A 17,947-nucleotide genomic window follows, 5' to 3' on the forward strand; every position below is an offset into this window, starting at 1 on the left:
ATTGGATTTTTATAGTAGAAATTTCATGAGAATTAATACAGTGGAACTTGGTTAGTTCAAACTTCATCAATCAATTCAAACTTTTACAAACTCCCCTTGAATTTTCCATCCAATTTAATGCTAACATTTCTTACTTAATCCAATTTTTTCTTTTTCTTTTTTTGAATGTTTCGGATAATTTGAAGTTTGGGGGGGGGGGGATCAAGATTTTTGAGAGAGCGAATTCAGTTTTAAAAATTCTACAAGTCAGACTGCTTCTTTCGATTAAATTATATTAAAAATTATTAAAGACAACTAAAAATTTTAAAATTGGCATAATTTCGGCACACTACGGATGCTGTTTTTTTTTATCTTGACTTCTATTTCAAACTGCCATGCTAACATTGTCCGCTGAGCAACGTGTAAAAAACATATGGATCCAGTCCTAAAGATAAACCTAAGTTTTATGATTTTTTCAGTTTTTCATCGGAAACTGACAAAATTCCATGATCTAATGTTGTAAAAAGGATTTTTGTGCTGAATCCAAGAAAAGTGTTTGAATCACGAGTGAGCTATTTCAAATTTGAATTGTCAGTTTAGGAAAATACCATATTGGAACATTTTTTTTTAGCATGGTCAAAAAATTCTGCAGTGTGATGCCGATTCCAGAACAGTAGAATAATGTTAGAGTTTTATAGAATAATAGTAGTTTCCAAAGTATGCATGTGGTCCTAATGTATTTTCTGTGATGCTGCCATTTGCCTTCCGTATTTAAATAGACTTTAACCTACTTATAAAACCAATTTTTCTCTAAAACCACAAGCTATCTAAAGGTGATAAAGAAATAAAGAGGACTAGGAAATATACATAATAATGAAGACACAAATTTTCAATAAGAACTCACTAAAAATAAGCTTCTTTGGAAGACTATATTTGTCATCATCTAAACTGTGGGAATTTTTCCTCGCATCTTGGTTAGATACCAAAAAGTAAAAAAATTATTTTCCAAGATCTCATTCAACATTTTATACTCATAAAAAAGCACTGAAAGACTTGAAAAAAACAATCAGTTTTCTTTCGTAAGATGAAAGTTACATCTCGCACTATAATGCTTGTCAAAATCTTTGCATGGGCTGAATGTGTGTGCTTCCCTATTGCATTTACTTATGGATGACAGATTAAAATTATAACTAAAATAAAATACTTTTGCAATAAAGGAACTTCAAAATTATTACCCTTTGGAAAAAAAAACCATTTTAATTACATTGACTGAGATTTTAACATATGGCACGGAAAGAACCACTTGGTTTTTTGGCATATAAAAATAAATTTGATTTTACATTGGCACCGTCTTCTCTATTGTTATGGCTACAAAACTATTGAATAAAAGTTTGACCTCGAATATAGTGTGTGTGAACATGTTAAAAAAAATATTAATAAAATGAGATCGCTACGAAAAATAAAACTTCAAGATGATATTTTTTTCAATACATTCAGCCCATGTTATTACAAAATACCAATCATTTTCGATCCACGCAAGTGTACGGGAAGTAGTACATGGATTGTGGCAGATCCAGCTGCCACATGCTGGCATGAAGCTCGATAAGTTCTAGGATTGTCTTACGTATTTGTGCAGTCACGGACGGATTCACAAATGCCTCCCGCAAAGAAGATACAACTTGCTGCATCCTATGGGGAGCCTCGTTTTCCAGCGACTTCCCGACTGTGATCAACATTGAACGCAGACATTCAACCTTGAAGAAAAAAATTCCACTTATCAACCAAAACAAAGTATGAACACTAGCAAATATTTTTCCAGTTCAGCAATTGAAAATTTAAAGAATTTTGACAGAAAAAGGGAACAGCTTGAAGGAATTGGCTACCAGACAGCTACGAGTTCCAGTCTAATTAGCCCACATTTTCATTGAAAATTACATATTGAAAATCGAATGAATGAAACTTAAAAGTTTTTAAAAAGGTATGAATGCCAAATAATTATAAATGTGACAATACAGTAGTATCTCAATAATCTGAGTCTCGAAAGTTCGAGATTCTGTAATTTTTTTAAAAATTGCTCCTCAAACCTGTTTTTTGTAAAGAACACGCTTTATTTCACTTTGTTTGATTCTTCTAATGTTTTAAGGATCTTGATCGCACGCCATTTGAAATATGTTTTTGAAATTTGATGTTTTTACATATGTTGAAATGTGGCAGTTAAGGCCTGGCAGACAATAACTGTCTTGGTTGAATTTTATTAATTTTTAAAATGTGTCCAGGGCTTTTTTCTGATCCCACCCTGTATACTATTTGTAAGCCATCTATAAGTCATTAAGAATTTCATCTCAAGAAAAGAAATTCAAATGTGCAGAGGATGATTGAGCAGGCTACTACGCTATCATCTATAGACAATAGGAGCAGTTTAAGGGTTCAATAAAAATGAAATCTATTTAATATTAATAATTGTTTCCTTCTTAATATATTAGATTTTAAATAAAACAACTTTGATAAAACTCAGGATGTCTAAAAAATCTTGTCAATTTTTGTAACAGGTGACATCATTTAATATTTTGATCACACTCCAATTTTCACTTATAGTCCGTTTCAGGTTAACTTTGCAGTGCAGAGAAAAGTAGAGAGTGTATTCCTTCGGCACAAAATATAGTTCCCATATATCGGATGCTTACGATGATCATTTATGCAGAATATTTAAATTTTTTGAATGATTGAAGAAAATACTGAAAAAATATTGTTCTGAATCGATCTTTATTCGTTTAAGAACTTTAAATTAGAAAAAAAAAATGGTCACCATTATACGTGAAAAGATTTTTCTCAGTGAGAATAAGCTATACCTTACCGCGACCGCGCATCGATACATTGGTTGAAAGGCTTTCGTTGTCATAGCAACGTGTGATGCAGTTCCCTCATAGCTTCCCTTTCACTGCAAAGTTAACCTGAAACGAACTATAGTTTTCATAAACATAGAGCAACACATACCTCAGCAGAATTGTTCAGTGCTGGTGGCTTCAGTATGATGAGAGCACATTCATACAGTAATGTGAGCAGTGTCAGAGCATGGTGATTGGTTGCTGGAGTAGGGCTGACATCTCCAGAATTCGATGGAACCTTGACATGGCTCAACAGAACAGATTGATGATGTTGGCTCTTCAATCTCATGTACAGCTCAGTCAGGAATGATACATAGGCGGTCCAGCGCTTGGATCCCCCAACAGAGTGAACAATGGAGGTCACTGGAAAAGGTGATCGAAGAAGTTTGTCTCGTTCGTTGAACCATTCTCTACATGCTGTGAGAAGGCTCTCGAGAAACGTTCCGTCTTTTTCTCGCTATGGGTTAACAAGAACAGATCTAGTTTTAATACATTCACAAATTGTTCTTATATGAAGTTTTTCATTATTAAAAAAAATGCTTCAAATGAAGAACACATTTCAAAAATAATTATTTGAATTTTGTTTAAAATAACACAAACATGAATAACTTATTGAAAATTCAAAAGCAAAGCAAATTAACTATCACTCACCTTGCATCTGAAAGCTTCAAAAGAAAAATTAATTCTGATTTAATAAAAGAACTGGGGAACATTTTGAAAGAATGCTTTGACCACTTTGAAAAAACATTTACACACAGATACTGATTTTTCGCAGATAGTAATATACGACTGCTATAAATTAATTCAGTAAACAATTTTTTTTTTTTTTTGCTTTTTGAAGATGTTACTATAATTTTAAAATAGAATGGGGGATACGAAATACAACCTCAACCTCATGTGAAGTCAATTTAGAGAAAACATTTCTCAGTCCTACCATAATAAAGAGACTGAAATATGAGAAACAAAATTATTTGTATGCCAGAGAGTTAAACTACAAAAGTTCAATAAGAGTTCTTTTATAAAACATGAAAAATGCAACCCATAAGCGTATCAGTTACATTCAAGTGAATGTAACCATAATAGGCTTTATTAGTTGGTTTTCAAGTTTTACAAAGATCTTTTATCAAACTTTTATAGTGTAATTCTGACACTAAATCAGAGTCAGAGATATCTGACACCTACCTCCATTCTCAAAAACTTAATGAGCAAATGAATACGAAAGAAGTTTTCTAAATAATAAACAATTTTTTTTAATTAATTTAACTAGAAAACATGTAAATATCTTTTCCCAGTTGCTGAACATGAAACTATTAATACAGAATTTTTTTCCCCTGGAGGCTATTTATTACCAATTCCTCACAAGAAATATAAAAACAAGAGCCTACAGCAGACATCTTTAACATGTTGTTTTTTGAAGTACCCAGATTGCTTGATACTTGTGTCTGATTTCATGCTCGCAAGTACTTGATCAACGTTCCAATTCAACACCTTGTATAAGTTGCATTCAAGGACTGAAAATCCTGATTTCATGCATTCATATGTAAAACTTGCTGCAATGGTGCTTCTTTTTTATGATGGGTACAGGCAATGCTTGTGACTAGAGAAAGGCTAAAGTCATCTGGTTTATGGTAATACCACTTCACAACATCTCATAATGAACACAACTGGTTTTTCCCCCATTCATAAAGGTTTAAAAAGTGTATTTGTGGAATTCAATTCACAGATTTTTTTTTTTAAATATTTAGTTATCCACAGATCCTCCTAAACGTTTAATATCAGAGGCATTGGAAGTTTTCCCAACCTGTAAGTGCTTGTTTTTAGTTTTATATAGGAAATTTCAATTTCTGAATCAATTCCGGAGGTGCTCAAACCAGTAGCACAAATTACTACGAATGCTCAAACACCCATAGCACCCCAAGATCCAATGCCTGTGTTTAATATTGTCAATTTGCTTAAAAAATTTAACAAATTGCATATCAATAATGCAACCATATAATGCAATGTCAATATATATGCACTTACTTGTATTATAGCAAAACATGTCTGAGCTGCAGGTTCAGCATACTGGACACTTTCGACAGCTTTGCTGCATATAATGCGTACTAGCTCCATGAGTTGACGCGATGACAACATATTCGGATCTTTAGGGAATAATTCATATTTTTTAATAAAAAATAAATAGTCCATTTTTCTATGCAGTGACTCTTTATTCAATGATTGAAAAAAAAAATCATTGATCATACAAAATCAAACAAATCACTAGAGTTTGACAAATGAAAAATAATTTGGGGTAAGAAAAAAATTATGTGTGTGTGTGTGTTGAGACTAAGCATATTTTTTCAACAAAAAAGTCCAAAATAATGGGTTTTGTTTTTAATTTCTGAGACATGAACTTTTTCTTCATTGACAGACATGCTAGAAAAATTTCCAAAAATTTTACATTTTCAGAAAGCAATTTAGTAATCATGAATGAAAGTTTAGGCACCAATGCCGATTTTTAAGGCTTCCTGGTTACCTCGCACCTAGGATTTTTCAAGCCCTGCAAATCACAACCACCACTTGAGAAAAATCATCTAGTTCTCAATTTAAGAGTATTCAACTTTTGAATTCAATAGACCTGGTTCAAATGGTTGGAATTTTTTATTTTCTAAAAGCTAAAATAATGGGATGAGATAAGGCTAAGATAATAAAAAACCCTGCGGCAACTGTCTAAAATAATAAAAATACTAAATAAATCAATAACTTCACATATGTATGAAAATTTTGACAATCTGTTGTAATCAAAGCAAAGGGCAAATAGAAGTGTGGTCATTATACCCAGAGCCACTTCATTGGATGGATATCCAGGCAATTTCAGCAAAATGTCCATGTATGATTTCATCATCAACTTGACCAGGGCTTGAAAAATATCAGCATCAGGTCGTAGCGATGACTTGAAAATTTGTTCAGGTGCCTAACCATTTTCATGTCTGATTACTGGAGTCTGAGGACAATACAAAAATTTGCAAACTTATACCAGTTGTGGCATTAAATCCCATAAATTTCATAAAAAAGATTTTTTGACTATTTTGGCTTCAAAGAAACTTAACTGGCACCTAAATTTCTTAGGAGCCACAGGTTAAATTTCTTTTATTAAGCTCTGTGCATAATCTCCCATCAGAAGCGTATGCAGAATCAACCTTTGGAGGGGGACACAAAAGGCTTGTGCCTTCAAGGGGGCACAAAAATGTTCCTAAGGAGAAACTTTTTTCATCATATTTTGCCGTCCTCAATTGAGGATACTTGTCGTCCGTTGTCAAATATTCCCATTGGTGTATTTCAAAAAATCTCTTGGAATATCCTTAATTGGTGCGATTTCAACAAAATATCCTAATATCAAATGGAATTCCAAGCCTCATCAAGGTGCGGGTGTTAAAGGGTTTAAAAAAAATTGGGGGGAAAACAATGTTTATTCACAATTTGAAACACAAGAACTTGAAATAAATTATAGTAAATTTTTGAAAATTCATGTAATTTTAAAAATGATATGTGCAACCACAATTTCTCAATGTGAAAGATATGCATTCTGGAAAAAGTGTATATTATCCAGTTAATTTCTCTATTGAATAAACAGTACTTTCAACATCATTTGAGAAATAGGCTAAGTTATCTACTAAACACATCAGAAGGATTTGATTCGTATATCTTTTGAATTATCTTAACAGATGTAGCAAATGTAATTGAATGTTCAAAACACCTGATATACAGTCAAACCTCGTTAGCGCGTCACCCGGTTAACACGTCACTCTGCTTACCGAATCACTGTTTGGAAGTCCCAATTATCCTTAGGCAGGAATTGGCACAGCTATGGCTTACTCCGTTTAACGAGTCACTCCGCTTATCAAGTCATATTTTTGCTCTCCCAAGAGTGACTCATTAACAAGGTTTGACTGTATAAGAAAATGTTCCGAAGGAGAAGATAAACTCACCTAACATAGCATTTCTCAACAGCCCTTGATATTCCAGTGGGAAAGCATCTCTGTCAAAGCCCACAGGAGTAGACTCAGCAAGATCGCTACCAGCAAAACTCTTTGATCTTTTCAGGGCACTTTTCAGTGGCTCAGCTCCACCTGGTGGAGTGGGAGACCCCTTGGTCACTGGCTGTTGGTAACCAGCAAAGTGCACCCTTGCGCCATTTTTTTGGTATTCTGTGGAATATTTAAAAATACTACACACAAAATCCAAAATAATATATTCAAATTTTCTTTTCTTCGTAGAAGAATTAACTGGCTTTGTATCCAGGCAAGTTGAAGTAATAATAATGGAAGATTGCCAAAGCTGACATGAAAAACCTAACAGATTCGCACATGCTAATGACTCTGGACATTACCCTTCAAACTATAGACATGCTTTAGATTTTTAATTCATTAGTCATGGTGAAAGCATGATGCATAGTGATAATGGAGATAAAACTACAAATAAAAATAAAAATATGAAATTGACATACTTGGCGGTTGATATATTTGCAAAGTTGGCTTTGTTAACTTATTTGCATGCTGTCCGCTTTTCTTTGGTGAATGCTTTTGAGAAAAAACTTCTTTCATCTGTTGACAGAGATTCTTTATGAAACATCTTTTTAAATAAATTCAGTGAAATACAATTATACAAAGACAGACCTGTTCATAAACAAACTTTCCTTCAAATGTAAAATCAATGGGAAAAAAAGCTATACGCAAAAAATTAAATCTATATCCAGTTAACACCATTATAAACGAATATTAAGAGATTGAAAAACCTAATTCATGATAAGCTGAGCTCATTATCGCCGAATTTATTCCAGATGCAAGTTATATGCAATGAGAGATTTCCTTCTAACTACCTATAATAATATAACCTTAAACTGGAGCTTCACAAATAAAAAACAAATTCAGGAATCAGTCAAACTTCATAAGAGTCAAGCAATTTTTTTTCCAGGTCTAAAAACAATATTCGGGGACTTTTGCAAGACTTGATGACTTAGGATGGGGCAAATAGTGATATGGCAAAACTAATGAAATATTCTGTTTTGGCTGAAACCAAACATTCAGTAGCTGAATACTAATTTACTTCACATTGATAACAATGATGGACAAAATTGGTTTTTAATAAAAAAAATTGATGATTTTAAATGATTGAGATTGAATTTTAATTATGCAATTTATTATTTGAATAAATATTAAAAAATTTGTAATTAAAAGACTTTTTACTGCCATGATACTGACAATCAAATTTAACAATGATATACTATATTGTATTTTATACTTGTTTGAGCGGGTCCATTCTGCTCATAATTATTCGTTAATTATTTGAATATAAAGGTACTTAGTTAAAATTGTTAATTTATTTAAATGGTTAATTGTTTAAGGATGATTTGTATGTAAAAGAGTATTTGAAAGGTGATTGGGTAACAGGTGTGGTATTAATTGAAGCTTGACTTTGGGTAGTTGTAAAGAACACGTGCAGGATGGCCAAGTGATAAAAGATTATGTAAGAAAGGAACATGCTTTAGGCCAACTCCCGATGAAGCACAATTCATCTGGCAAGGTATGAAGCTATGAAATAAGAATGTAAGATGGAAAATACATGAATAGTGGATGTCAATAGATTCGGGACCTTCACTGAAAAAAAGATGCATTTTGAACACAACTTGAAAAGAAAGAAAGGGTATTGAAGAGCGAGAATATATTAGGAAAGAGATTGAATCGTCATGCATAGGTTACCCTTAAGCAAACTGTCGGTGCGACTTTCACACGGGTGTGTAACCGTCACCTGGCATGCTCAAGGCTTGGTGACAGGAGAAAAGTGTTTTTCTAAAATACATGAATAGGAGCTGTCACGGAATGAGATTCGATTCTTGAGGCATAGGTGTGGAGAAGTTATGGAGAGCAAAAATAATGAAATGTTAAAATTAATGAATAGTAAGGATATTGCTAGCTTAGAAATGGATGTAAGAGAGGAAATATAAATACAAATTGGCATTGCCCATTAGAGCACCTGTGCTCTGCATGTAACATAGAGGTCGCCTTAGGTATTGATATGAAGGTGACTGGTGCATGTAGGCATTCTGATTATTTAGGAAGGGGTGAAATTCATTAAGGATGAATAGCACAGATCTTCTCCGGAATGGTCACATAAAAGTCCAATGGAATTGCCTTTGCTTGAGGCCTCAAATTAAAATGTGGCACGAAAAGAAAAATTACAAGACAGAGCGAATCCTGGGTTCTAGGGAGGAGCCGAAGAGGATGTAAAATCAGGAAGCTGAGGATGGAGGAGGAGAGAAAGTGAGATGTAAGTGGAAATTTGTTTTGAGAACCAGGGAATAGATATGAGAGTTGAAAATTTGTTTCGAGGAGAGCGAGTGAGACTCTCATGGAGAGTCGCGGGATATGAAAAGGCAGTAGTGCCATGAGGGAAGCAGCAGCACCGATGATGTTAAGGAAATCACCAACGATGACCGGGATGAGTACACTTATCTATTTTTCCTGTGACCTGAATGTCCAGTAAGAGGTCAGGATGTTACATATGTTCTCATATGCATACTAATAACTTAATGCATAATTATAACTTGAATCACCTGAGGCGGGTGTTGTTATATATATTCTCTTAAATGGATATAGGAGACATCTTTCTTAATGTTAATGACTGTGTAATTGCATTTATAAATTAAATTTTTTGTTTTACTTTAAACCTGCCTCTGTGCGTGTAATCACTAGGTTACTGTAATTATGTTTTTTGTCATTGTCAGACATAACGCAATTTATGAAAACATGTTTATCGAATTCTTGATAATTAATAATTTATTAAATACTTAGTTAATTAAGTAAAAGTCAGCCCGATGAGGAAAGAATGGTGGACTGACACTTGTTACAAATTTTACATCCAACTAAGAAAATGTCAACCATTAGTTATTCTCAATTAGTTAATGCATCATAAAATTTACATCTCATTTCTCATTTTTCCTCTCTAGATATTCTCTGCCTCTTTTTTTTTCTACCTCATTCAAGTAGCTCAATATACGTATCTTGTCTAAATACTAGTTCCAGTAATGAACTTATAATTCATGCTCACTTCCATCTTATTGCAGTAGGGTTCTAGTTTGTTCCATGTTTTTTTTTATCCCAGAAAATTCACCTGGATAAAAACCTCTTTCCTTTATAACCTCTTAAAACGTAGTAATCATGTAGAACATTTCAAGTGCTCTGAGATTGATCAAGCCTTGCCTTATACAATTATTAAATAAAATATCCATTATACACTGTGGATATGTGCACAGAGCCAAACATTTATACTGTGTATGGCGGAACAAATAACGTCATTTCTGAGTGTCCAATCTGAGAATACAAGTGCATGCATATTACCGACAAGTGGATGTTGAAGGATTGATAAACTAGTATTATTGTTAACACCCCCTATTTGCTCAGTTGGTAAAATGTACAACTGACAATATGAAAATTGATGATTTGAATCCTGCATGCAAATCTTTTTTTTTTTTTAAATCTTACATGCATTGGCAACTTCCCCCCCCCCCCTTATTACTTTACTTTCTCATCTTGCCCCAACAAGGGCAGGCTGATAGAGCTTGGAACAATTCTTGGCATTTTTGTTTATTCACACTATAAATTCACTATCGAGGGGGAGGGGCCCTGCAAAAAAGTTTCTGCTTGGGGATCCTGCTTCAAGTTGTGGGGGGGCCATGGCACAAACCTTCATGACAACCAATTCATTTTTAATGACTTATATTCAGGGATGAAGGTCTGTGATGCAGCTTGCTTCATAGTATGGTAAATCAGTCGGCAAAGCATGCACCCATCCACACGAGCCATCATTACAAAGCAAAAGCAAATTCGCATCACCCTAATTATAATATAGATGCAATAATTACTTAATTTTAAAAAGGTACAGCAAGCCTGTGTACATAAACTAAGCCTAGGACTTAAATCAAATCTGCCATATATCAAATAAATGTCCAGTGTCTCTGAAAGATGCAGGATGTCACTGCAAGTCTTCTGCCGCACGTTGAATAAATGTCTGGCTCCATCTATGTATCCTCTGCCTTAATTACAATAAGTCTTGAAATAGGCATCCAAAAATTACACTCACAAATTTGATACGATTCCATAACATGTACACAATACTGAACTCTTGACACAAATACAGTAGATTATAAAAGTATTCAATTAATGAAAACACTAAATATCATAATTGTAATTACCTGGTGATTTAAAGAAGTTTGCGAAGCATTCCCACTTCGCGTGAGGTTGTGGAGACCACTGCTTAAGCTTGATACTTTCCCCGTCTCTTCTCGGTTTGTCATCTTCAAGATCAGGAGTCGGTTTCGAATGCGAAGGATGCTCGTGATTCGAGGTGATGATGATAGTGAAGTTAGTTCGTTTCTCCTAAAAGTTCGATTTAAAAGGAAAAGTCATTAAAAATTTATCATACTGCAAAGCAAATCAAGAGACCATTTCTATCACATTGTAGGACGATTTATTTCTCTGTTCTTGGATGACGTGTCAAATTATTGTCCCTTCTTCGATCTTCTAGATTTATACCCATTTTCCAGGAATGCACAGATGCAGTACTGTATATTGGGAATTCACAAACCCTGGTGTGTCCCTTATACCGAAGCTGTTCCCCTACTACTACTTCACCAAACACCAACTCTGGCCATATCGCTGTATTGCAATTTACTGCCATTAATGAGATGGGTTGAAAATGAAAGCGCTGTCTATTGGTGGACGCCTCAAGTTCATTAGGGGCCGTTCAAGTATTACGTAAGAAAATTTTTAGCTATTTCTTACCCCGCCCCCCCCCCCTGGCAGCAAAATTTCATCATCAGCTCTACCCCTCTGAAACCTAACGCATATTGGTGGGATCAGAGACGTACACGGGGGGGGGGGGGGTTTCTCTCGTGCCCCCTCTTTCCGCGATCAAAAATTTATTTTTTTAATGCAAAAAAAATATTTTTTTTTTAATTTAAATTTCGGAAAAAAATACCTTTATATGTTATAATCAATTCCTGTTAATTTCAATGTTATTTGAAGGCTATGAACTCAAAATTTGTCTTCAATAAATTCATCGTGACCCAGCCTCTAAGCCATGTAATGATAAATCACAGAGTTCCTTGGCCCGTGGACCAAATATGGCCCTGGGGATTACTTGATGCGGCCTGCCCTCTTCAAAGCTAACTTTGTAAAAATGAACTAAACGACACATTTATATATCGCTTAAGTGTCCGTGGTACAATTCCGGAACATTTAAGCAGCCCGTGGCATATTTTCAGATGTCAAATGACCCGAGACACAGTTCGAGAACACTTAAGCGATCCGTGAGACATTTAGATACCCCTTGAGTGACATGTGACGTAGTTTTAGAGCACTTAAGTGGCCCCCAGTGCGGTTCTTAATCACTCAAATTACCCGCAGCACATTCTCAGATTATTTAAGTGATGCGTGGCACATTTCCAAAGCACTTAAGCGGCCAGGACACATTTCCAGATCACTTGGATCCGCGAAACATTTAGAGATCACTAAAGCGGCTCTGTAGGGCACTTATCAATAGGAGGGATGTTACTTGAATTTCCCACAAACTATCAAAAGGTTTTTGTCCGTTTTGGCACACCGAGTAAGATGCCATTAAAAATATTTCATATTTTCATAGAAGGTGGTTGATGAAGTAAGCATTATCCAAACACCCCCCCCCCCCCTTGTCATCAAAAGTCAGCAAATCGGAAACCCCCTCCCCACCCCCATTGATGACGACATAATACTTGAACGGCCCCTTAGGGAAAAATATCTTATCTATATCCTCCCTCGGATTCGAACCCGGGACCGTGACAACAACCTTCACAGTGGTAGACGCACATCTTCTTACCACCACACCACTCGGGCGCAAAGCTGTTCCCATGGCCCCCACATCCCGAAGCAGGGCCCCTAGGCTGGGATCTTTTACGGGCCCCCGACCAGACTTTCACGGGGCCCCTTTTATGATGAATTTAAAGCGTGAAAAAACAAAAAAATGATTAAAATCCTCTCGGGCCCCAGGGCTGGAGCCTTGTCAGCCCACCCCTTGTGGGGGCCATGGCTGTTCCCCTATCTCAAGCCCCCATGAATCAAGTTTGGATCATGACCCCATAGCTATAAGTAAACTTACACAACTTCTCAGAAGCCTCTGTGAATCAAGTTTGTGGAGGAGGCGGGGGGGGGGGGGGTCGTGACTGGTATTCTCCAATACGCATCACAATTCAATTTTAATCCTCAAAATTTCAACGAGTCAAAAATTATCCTTCATAAATTTTCCGGTTTTTTAAATAGTTATTTTCCACTAACAAAAAAAAAAATAATAAACCTCTATTTTTTTTACAAAAATGTCCTTTTAAATTTTAAAAACCAGTGAAATTACTCAATTATATTTTCAGGAAACACTGGTCATGACCTATGATTCGCACGACCCTTCCCGGAAGCCCTGCGATCCAGGTTCAGGTCAAGAACCTGGTTATTATAGAGTTGGTGGCAAACATTTGTGGCTCCAGGCTATGGGTTCGACGCAAGTTGATGCCTACAGCAGTGCGAACTCGTGGTTGTGACATTCGGGAGCAAAACAGCGGTGATATAACAATTATGGCCCCAAGTTAACATGTAATCATTTGAAAGTTTTGCAGTAATGAGAAATAGAATCTTTAATTAAGGAATAAATAATTATAACCCACTACGGATAATAGGGTATAGTTTTTATTTATAAATAGTACTAATATTCCCTTCTCGTAAACAATTGAAATCATTACAGAGACTTTAGCCGAGTTAGCCACACGCGTTACATTTAAGACTGAATGAATTCGAATAAACTTTTCTTGTTACCGTATTTTTCCTCGCAAAAACACATGAAAAATTTAACGGAGAAAATATCGTTTACGCAGTCACACGCATTTCGACGTCCACCATCATCTTCAGTCGGAATCAATGGAGTTCAGATGAGGATGTATAGAGCATCAGGAATATTACCAAATTCCCAAAAACACGTCGGATGACTCCACATCACTGAGCTATTAACACTGAGCTATAAAGTAAAACTGGAGTCACTGAGCTATAAGTAAACTACTTTCCTTATAGCTCAGTGGCTATTAAGTGCTCCACACTAAAGATCTTGAGCCGCTTTGCTCCACACTCTCCACTTTCTATGACTCTTGTGCTCCGGTCATCTTTCGTGAAACCGAAACTACGGTTCCGCTAAGCTGGGAGAGAGAGTTTTCTTTTCTTTATCTTGGGCACTGAGCTATAAGGTTTACTTATCGTTCAGTTAACTTACTGATCTTGGAACGTCAAAACCAGTTTTTTTTTTTGTTCAAAGTGAAGGCTGGTTTTCCTAGCGGCAGGGTTTCTGCGGCACGTGCAACGTGAATCACCTACAGCGAAACGCTGCTCACGCCAGCGTTTTACATGAGCGATTGGCCGGCCGACTGTGTGTGAAGGAGTAAAATGCGTCACGCGTTTTGCGGATCTTCTCTTCATTTTTGTGTTGCTTTTCTTTCCCTTCCCTTCAAACCAGGACATGTAGAGAACAGAACAGCTGATGCGCCACACTCATGGGTGGATCCAATGTATATGAGTATATATAAACTGACATCATATCCCCTTCCAGCAATCTCATCATCGAGGGTCCCCTCGATGATGAGACTTTTAAGTCTGTCCGCCTATGACCACGCTGGGGAAAATATAGACGAGAACGAGTAGCATGATAAAGTTACACGTTTCTGCCGACGCAAAATAATCATATTCGGTTCATGCTGTGCAAAAAAACCTGCTGTAGTTCGTTAGGGCCCCTTGAAATGATAGGCTGACTTATTTGCCAAAATAGGAGCTTGTCCCGACTGACCAAGTATCTAGTTGCGGCCCTGCGTACATACAGTCGGTGCCGACGAGTTAACGCATGAGCCCACCTGGGTGCTTCACTTGCAAGGCTGGGGGGGGGGGGGACACATGGTAATGAGGTCTGGTTATAATTTTCGACAGAAAGTATGCAAATTGATAGGCAGGTGTTTCTTGCCAACTCCCAGAATCGGAAACCAGCGTGCGCGCCATGTAGTAGAGCCGAAAACCAGGGTGCGCGCCGACTTGCAGAATTGGAAACTAGCGTGTGCACCAACACATATGGGTAGGAACATAGTAGACGCTGGTTTCGAATTGGTTAAAATACCGGACGGATTATTTTTGGTACGGATTTTTTCAAATTCCCTTAAATTCGGGTTTTCAACCTATCAGCAAAGTTGCAGAATCGGAAACCAGGGTGCATGCTGACTTGCAGTATTACAAACCACCACGTACTACGTTCGCACCTTATGGCTATGAATATAGTACACGCTGGTTTCGGATTGGTTAAAATACTTGAAATTAGGTTTCCAACCAATCAGCAAAGGCGCCGACTTTCAGAATCGAAAACCAGCGAGCACGTTCCGATTCTGAAAGTCGGAAGAAAAGGGGAAAAAATATGAAATTGAGGTTTTTCAACCAATTCGTAACGACAAACTTTTAGAATCGGAAATCCTGCCGAACATGTCCTTACAGCATTTTTGTTGTAAGATTGTGGTTTTTTCCTGATAAAAGACAAAACTGTTTGAAATGCCACTTTTTCCAGATTTAGTATCGATTTTTCTGTAGTAGGAGCACAAATACAATTGCTTTAAATTTTTTTGCTCTCGATACCAATTTAGTAATCACAAATGAAAAGTTTTAACCCTTTAAGTGGTTTTCAAAATTTTTCTGATCTGCATTATACTTGTCACATTAGAAATCACTATACCTTCTGGAAATTGTTACCTATTTTCAAGAATTTTTTTGCCCAATTCGAGCTGATAAACAAATGCTTCCCCTCCCCCCAACAAGAAACCAAGAAAATTGACTCACCCCATTGCTTTCATTACCCTCACTATGATACAAAGACACCTGTCATGAAGTATGTGGCTTTCTAGAAAGAAAAATACTTTTTTGGAACAGAAATCTTTCCGTATTGTTTACACTGAGGGCATATTTCTTTACTGTGCTGAAAGAAGGGGGAAAATACACAGTCCCTTTTCTAGCTCCTTCTGTAATGTAACTTTCAGCAAAAACTGACTCCACCGACAGGCAGTTGATTGATTGGAGGAAGATGGAAAACATGTTTGACTGTGTGTAAAAACAACTTCAACTCATTTTTAGAACGCGAGGTACGGTCTAATCCCGTTATAGCGATCTCCAAGAGACCGGAGAAATTACTTCATTATAACGAAATTACGTTATAAAGAAATTCCAGTTTTTACATTTTTCCTACGTAAACTTATCTAGGTATTAGAAAAGTGTTAGTTAAAACGAGATTTTTTCGTTATAACGACATTCGTTTAAATAAAATGGGATTCGACTGTATTTCGAGGTGACTGAAATAAAGTAGATCAAGTTTGACGAGATATCTCGAGATTGTCGCTGAAAGGGTCGCGCACCTATATCAATTTTCTATTCTTTAGCTGGCGTCTAGGATTTGTATTAATCACCATGTTACATTCAAACTTTTGTGATATCATGTAGTTTTTATTTTTTCATACCAGCCGAACGTTTCTCCGCTACTAGTTAATAATTTCGTTATTTCGCAACCACAATTCTTTCTGAATTCATCAATTAAACACGCAAAATCATTCCGAATGATGGCATCATTGTATTAGATTAATCATCTGTTCAGTTACAGTGTTGAAATTCTGACTCGGACTAGAGTCGATGATGATAAACTAACAGGATTCTCCTTCTCGTGCAGACTTTTCACTACAAATTTGTTCACATTCTGTATTTGAAGTATCGGCGATAAATCATTAAAAAAAATGGTTTCTTTGCTGCTATGTTTGAAATAGAAGGAGAAAGAGTACTTTATTTCTCTTTCGCCCTCACCCTCTCCCATGTGTTATGTGTGTATTATATTTCTTTCTTATATGTAAGAGAAAGATACATAAAATGGGATGTGGTTCACTAAACAGGGGTATAAAAAGAACGGGGAGGGGGAAAAACAATTTCCGTTCATGGGATTACAATGAAGTTTTGCTATGGTGAGAAAAGAGGTAAAAAAACCAGGGAGAGCTGGAATGAATTTCTTCCATTCGCGTTTGGACAAGATATCTCGTCCCTGATTGATTGGGGGCTAATGAACTGTAATTACAGATATGCTACGACGAATTACTGAATTCATACAGAAAGGACAGCATAACATACTCATAATAATTTTGTAGTGAGCAAAGAATTGGCAGCAGAGCAACATGAATCTGGTCTCTTTGTTTATTGAATTTTTTGACAGAAGTGTTTCACACATGTTCCGATATAGAAAAATAATGCAATTACATTATTTTTCTATATCGGATATTTCTATATCATTATTAAGGTATAAAAAACCTTGTTTGTTTTATACCTTAAGGCAGCGGTTCTCAACGTTTTTGACTCGCGTGAGCCCTGTCTAGTAAAAAAATTCTACGGCGGAGCCCCGTAGGCCAATTTCTTAATTATTCATCAAAATTATTGATTTATTTTTACTACTTAAAAAGATTTATAATTATTTTTTTTCAATTTTATTGTTTTTTTTTTATTTTTCTCGAGCAGCCGCGGAGCCCCTGGAGAGTGCACAAGGAACCCCGAGGGCTCCGCGGAGCACCAGTTGAGAACCGCTGCCTTAAGGTATAAAACAAACAAGGTTTTTTTGTGCTCATTCACAGAGTAACACCTGCTCAAGGTTAACCTTGCGGCCGCCGTGAAAAATTCAAAGTTTTCATATATTGTCAGCTAACTTCTATTTCACGTTTTTTTTTGTCTAATTCTAGGAGCCCTCCGTTTTCCGAAACGACTTTTTAGCAGGGCCGCCGGATTAACTCATGCGAATACCCTATGCACACAAATGATTTCGGTGCCCCCCCCCCGTCGCTTTAACCTTAACGCATGACAATTACTTCTGCCTAAAATTTTTAAGAATATAAGTATGTAAATTGGTAAGCAGGTGGAGGTTTTAAGCGGAGGGGATTCAGAGAGAGAGATAAATCCTTTCACTCAAGACCTACGATCCCA

The 17,947-nt window shown here is 36.2% G+C and overlaps 1 protein-coding gene across 1 annotated transcript; it reads right to left on the reverse strand.

Annotated features, from left to right (window-relative positions):
• Nucleotides 1-163: 163 nt before the first annotated feature.
• LOC149090286 (MIF4G domain-containing protein A) lies at nt 164-13,958 on the reverse strand. The gene is made up of 7 exons (XM_089233818.1): nt 13,739-13,958; nt 11,095-11,278; nt 7,351-7,447; nt 6,833-7,051; nt 4,887-5,005; nt 2,974-3,321; nt 164-1,733 (listed from the first exon to the last, which is right to left on the reverse strand). The coding sequence occupies exons 2-7, from the start codon at nt 11,194-11,196 to the stop codon at nt 1,500-1,502; spliced, it is 1,119 nt and encodes a 372-aa protein (XP_089089944.1). The 5' UTR covers nt 11,197-11,278; nt 13,739-13,958; the 3' UTR covers nt 164-1,499.
• Between the last annotated feature and the right edge of the window lie 3,989 nt (nt 13,959-17,947).

The sequence above is a fragment of the Pholcus phalangioides genome, unplaced genomic scaffold (genome assembly GCF_987345545.1).
Source record: "Pholcus phalangioides strain wild (caught in Gottingen) unplaced genomic scaffold, Ppha-v1.0 ptg000001l_1, whole genome shotgun sequence".
In the NCBI taxonomy this organism is placed as follows: domain Eukaryota; kingdom Metazoa; phylum Arthropoda; class Arachnida; order Araneae; family Pholcidae; genus Pholcus; species Pholcus phalangioides.

Coding starts and splice junctions, on each gene's coding strand:
- LOC149090286 (XM_089233818.1), bottom strand. CDS start 11,196: ATGACAAACCGAGAAGAGACGGGGAAAGTATCAAGCTTAAGCAGTGGT. Junction 5,006..6,832: donor GTTGAGAAATGCTATGTTAG/GTGAGTTTATCT, acceptor TATTCCCTAAAG/ATCCGAATATGTTGTCATCG. Junction 1,734..2,973: donor CACTGAACAATTCTGCTGAG/GTATGTGTTGCT, acceptor TTTTTCTTCAAG/GTTGAATGTCTGCGTTCAAT.